Source organism: Ictalurus furcatus, chromosome 4 (assembly GCF_023375685.1).
Source record: "Ictalurus furcatus strain D&B chromosome 4, Billie_1.0, whole genome shotgun sequence".
Taxonomy (NCBI): domain Eukaryota; kingdom Metazoa; phylum Chordata; class Actinopteri; order Siluriformes; family Ictaluridae; genus Ictalurus; species Ictalurus furcatus.
Window position 1 is genome coordinate 32,181,451 of NC_071258.1, and position 4,899 is coordinate 32,186,349.

The 4,899-nt window shown below is 40.3% G+C and overlaps 1 protein-coding gene across 1 annotated transcript; it reads left to right on the top strand.

Annotated features, from left to right (window-relative positions):
• The first annotated feature begins 1,783 nt into the window (after window positions 1-1,783).
• Window positions 1,784-4,689, top strand: LOC128607027 (ras-related protein Rap-2b). Its single transcript, XM_053623643.1, has one exon. The coding sequence runs from the start codon at window positions 2,569-2,571 to the stop codon at window positions 3,118-3,120; it is 552 nt and encodes a 183-aa protein (XP_053479618.1). The 5' UTR covers window positions 1,784-2,568; the 3' UTR covers window positions 3,121-4,689.
• The last annotated feature ends 210 nt before the right edge of the window (window positions 4,690-4,899 follow it).

Genomic DNA, 4,899 nt, shown 5'->3' on the forward strand with positions numbered 1-4,899 from the left:
TTTTAAGTGACATATGCACATATTCTGTATTCTAAATCAATTCCTCAAATTGCATCCTTCAAATAAAGTAAGTAAGACTTGCTGGAAAAACGTTTAGCCAAACAGACAGTGACAAATCGCGTAACGTGAACACGTCTTCGGTTTTTAAACCATATTTTAGATTTTAATGAGCGTTATCTGACGGATTATTCTTTTTTTTATTGATGTTATTAGCTGCCGAGGAGTAAAACACAAAATGATGGGTGTGAGGTGGAAACAAACTACGCTGACGTTCATTAAAAGGTGTGTTGTGCCCTGTTATTGTATTATAATCAGACCCTGGCGCTGTAGCAATATACATATATATATATATATATATATATATATATATATATATATATATATATATATATATATATAGTTAGTATGTTTAATATGTCTGTATGTTTGTTTGTTTTTTATAGACAAATGACAGATGTACCTCTTCTCTCAGACAAAATTTTTTTTCGAGTAGTGGTGCCACCGCTGCCTGGAGGAAACATGGCACAGGGACATGTGGAGAACATGCGAACCCTCACACAGAAAGTAACCTGAGCTTATTAAAACCTGACCTCATTATACTAATACATCAATTGATTCATAATTGCAATAAATATATCCTTAATCCACTATAATTTCTGGAACAATAGTTGTACCAACAATTCTTTCACAATGTTGTGATGACGCACGGCCGATTGCGACACACATGAACAAGGCGTGGTGCGTGAGCGGAACTTCTCACAGCTGTGGGGAAAAAAGCGCACTGTGCCTTTAAGGAACTCGGCGTGACGTCGCGCGCTGTGCGGTTCGGGTAGGGGAGGGGCAGGAAGTGTGCGTTTCAGGGTGAGTTCTATACCGAGCAGCATGCGGACTACACACACACACACGCACTAGATATCACAATCAGTATTTGCAGGTTGATACAGTGCAGTCCATTAATATTGGCACCCTTGGTAAATATGAGCAAAGAAGGCTGTGAAAAATTTGTCTTTATTGTTCAACCTTTTGATCGTTTGTTTAAAAAAAAAATAAAAATAAAATACTCTGATCTCACGGATATCAAACAATTAAAAACACAGCACAGGTTTATCCAAGTAAAAAAAAAAAAATCGATCCATAAATCATAAATCGATACATAAATCGATCGATCGATAGATAGATAGATAGATAGACAGATACATAGACAGACAGACAGATAGATAGATAGATAGATAGACAGATAGATAGACAGATACATAGACAGACAGACAGATAGACAGATAGATAGATAGATAGATAGATAGATACATAGACAGACAGACAGATAGATAGATAGATAGATAGATAGATAGATGGATGGATAGACAGATAGATAGATAGACAGATAGATAGATATATAGACTGATAGATAGATACATAGATAGATAGATAGACAGATAGATAGATAGAGAGATAGATAGAGAGATAGATTGATAGAGAGATAGATAGATCTAAGTGGAGGGCACTGTATTCTTAGAAGTATTTTTTTGTCTTGGAATATTTGCCAAAAGTTTAAATTAGTTTATGCAAATGAGGCATCTAATTAAGTGTGCATAAATTTGCATACTCAATAAAACGAAAAATCCCAATCTTCTGATTTTACTTCACTCTGAAGGCACTCAGGAAAAGACTTTTAAACCAAAGTATGTTTCTTGCTTGTTCACTCAGGAAAATACCCTGAGCTGTATAGATGTGATATTTCTCAATATAAAATCTAACATTAATACAACAATAATCAACATTTTGGGAAATGTCCTCATGATGTCCTTCTGATCAGCGATGTACGGCTGAATGAATGCGGGTTATCTAGAAAGGGAGATTTTTACTTTGCGTTAAAATACTATATTGTGTTTAAGCGATAAAAGCAATAAACGTTTTTCCTTCACGGCTACTCGCTGTCCCGGCTTCTTTTGGCCCGTGTCCTCGATGGAGAGTTTAGTAGCCGGTCAATGTGTAAAAGTTTCGTTCGTGGTGCCGTGACCAAAGACAAGTTCTTGGTATAGGAAAAAATTATTTAATAAATAAACGATAATCTAGTATATTGTTTTCTGTTCGGATAAAACTCTATGTTACAGTCTCGCTCCTATCATTTGGAATTTCATATATGTCCTTGATCATGATGAATAATTAGTATGCAAATGACTATTTTCCCCTAGAAGGTGTTGGCAAAGACTGTGCATGCGCGCGATTTGAGACGCGCCCTGTGTGTGTCTCTGTGTGTGTGTGTGTGTGTGTGTGTGTGTGTGTATACTGATGATCACTTCCTCAGAAAAAGAGAGAGAGAGAGAGTGAGACAGACACTGTTGGCATATTTAGGTCCAGAGTAAAGGCTGATCATGACAGGTTTCTGATGCACGGCCCGGATCACCGGACACACGGCACCGCCCGGATCCGACGGTTAAGCCTGCGGTAATCGCGGGAAGGAAGGACGGACGGACGGACGGACGGCGTTAAAAGGGGGGGTAAAACAAGACCCAGCAGGGGTGGAGGAGTTAAGGCGACAGAGAAAGAGCGAGTGAGAGCGAGGAGACCATGCGAGAATACAAAGTGGTCGTGCTCGGCTCCGGCGGCGTGGGCAAATCCGCCCTGACCGTCCAGTTCGTCACGGGCTCCTTCATCGAGAAGTACGACCCGACGATAGAGGACTTCTACCGCAAGGAGATCGAGGTGGACTCGTCGCCGTCGGTGCTCGAGATCCTGGACACGGCCGGCACGGAGCAGTTCGCCTCCATGCGCGACTTGTACATCAAGAACGGCCAGGGCTTCATCCTGGTCTACAGCCTGGTCAACCAGCAGAGCTTCCAGGACATCAAACCCATGCGAGACCAGATCATCCGGGTCAAGCGCTACGAGCGGGTTCCCATGATCCTCGTGGGCAACAAGGTGGATCTCGAGGGCGAGCGGGAGGTGTCCTCAGGAGAGGGTAAAGCCCTGGCTGATGAGTGGAACTGCCCCTTCATGGAGACCTCGGCCAAAAATAAAGGCTCGGTGGACGAGCTGTTCGCGGAGATCGTGCGCCAGATGAACTACGCCGCGACGCCCAACGGGGACGAGCAGTGCTGCTCCTCCTGTGTCATTCTCTAAAACACACCATTCGGATTTGTTGTCTTTAGTTGTTTTTGTTTTCCCCTCACTTTTGCAGTCGCAACCCCTGTAAGCGCGCGCGACTTGGTAAATAACGTGACTCAACGGGAGGTTTGAGCAACAAACAAACAAAGCGCGAATTTATCTCTCTGTCTCTCTAAAGAATCCCTTTCTGGTGTTCAATGTCATCAGTATTTTTTTTTAAAGTGTCCTAAATTGTCTTGCACATGCGTAATACGAGAAAGAGAGAAGGGGAAAAGTGCATCAGTGTTTACAATGACAGAATACTTGAATGTTCTGGGATTGACAAACCAACCCAGGGTTGTTTTTGTTATCTTCTTCCTTTTTTTTGTTTTTTTTCAAACGTTGTCTCCCTGGTGCCTAGTTTATGTGGGTTATTCTTTTGTTTTGTGTTTTTTTTTTTTTTTTTTTTTTTTTTTTTTTTTTTTTTTTTAGAAAAACTGATTCGTAAAACTTTTTTGGGGGGTTGTTGTTTTGCCAGGATTTAGTAATCCCATCCTTGGCCTGCTTTTGCAGTATCACTACCGGTTTTTTTTTGGAAACGCGGATCACACTTATTGGTAACTAGTGGCGTCTGGTAACTATGGAAACTGAACGACGTCTTCGAGCCGGAAGTAGTGTGTTTTTTTTGTTTTTTTTGCGGTTTTTTTTTCTTTTAAAAATGTGATGCCCGGGGTCTCGCGAGGATGATGATAAGTAAGTAAATAAATAAATACGGACTTCACTTCAACTTTAGGAAGCCAAATTGCGCAATGGAGGATTACGTTTTGCTGCACGCGACGACTCCGAAGGATCTGCAAAAAAAAACAACAAACAAACAAACAAACAAACAAACCATTGGGATTCTTTTCGTGTTGTATTTTATTTAATAAAAAAAAAGAAAGAAAAGAAGAGTCGACGGAAGTTGTCACAATTCACAGTGACGTTTGTTGGTGTTTGTGTTTTGTTTTGTTTTTGTTTTTTTTTCTTTGACTCAGCGTGCGCGAGGACCTTACTGTGGTGACGTAAGGACGTCGTGATGACGCCGTGCGTCGAGTGCCTTCCATTTTTAGTGCCAACCTGGAGAAGGTCTGAGGAAGTTTAATGGCAAAGTACTTAAACTGTTACACTTTAAAAACAACAACAAAAAAAAGGGGTTATAAAGTGTTTATAACGCCTCATGTCAAAGGAGTCACGTTCTTTTGGCTCACAATTTGGCCTTTCGTTATTGTTTTTATTTTGTTTGTTTTTTTTTGTTTTGTTTTTTTAGTTCCATTTTCTTCAAAGCTGGTCTATTTTTTTGGCCAAATAGGGTTTAAACAATGACAGGTACTGCGGCTCTTGGAGCTCTCTGACTTACAACCATAATCCACTTCCTCTAGACCAGTGTTTTTGTTTTGGTTCGTTGTTTTATTTTTAATATATTTTTTTTTTAACAACAAAAAAATGTGATGTATCATTTGAAATTCTAATCCGATTGTACGTTTAAAATGCAGACCGGCTTTTTAACGGCTGTTCTGAATGTTTAAAAAAAAAGACTTTTAATACAAATTGCATTTTTAAAAAATATACCCAGTGTTTGCGCTCCTTTATCGTTGTACGTTCACGAATTATCTCCTGACAGGAGAGACGCTTTTCCAAAAGATACACGACACCCTTCTGAACAAAATGGTTGTGGTACGTCCTGGTTTGTTGTTGTTGTTATGCGGTTAATGCTGGAGAGAAACGAAAGCTGACCGAGTTTGTTTGTGTGAGTGCACGGCGTGGTAAATAACGCGA

Excerpts from the sequence above, each read along its gene's own strand:
- LOC128607027 (XM_053623643.1), top strand. The coding sequence starts at position 2,569 with ATGCGAGAATACAAAGTGGTCGTGCTCGGCTCCGGCGGCGTGGGCAAA.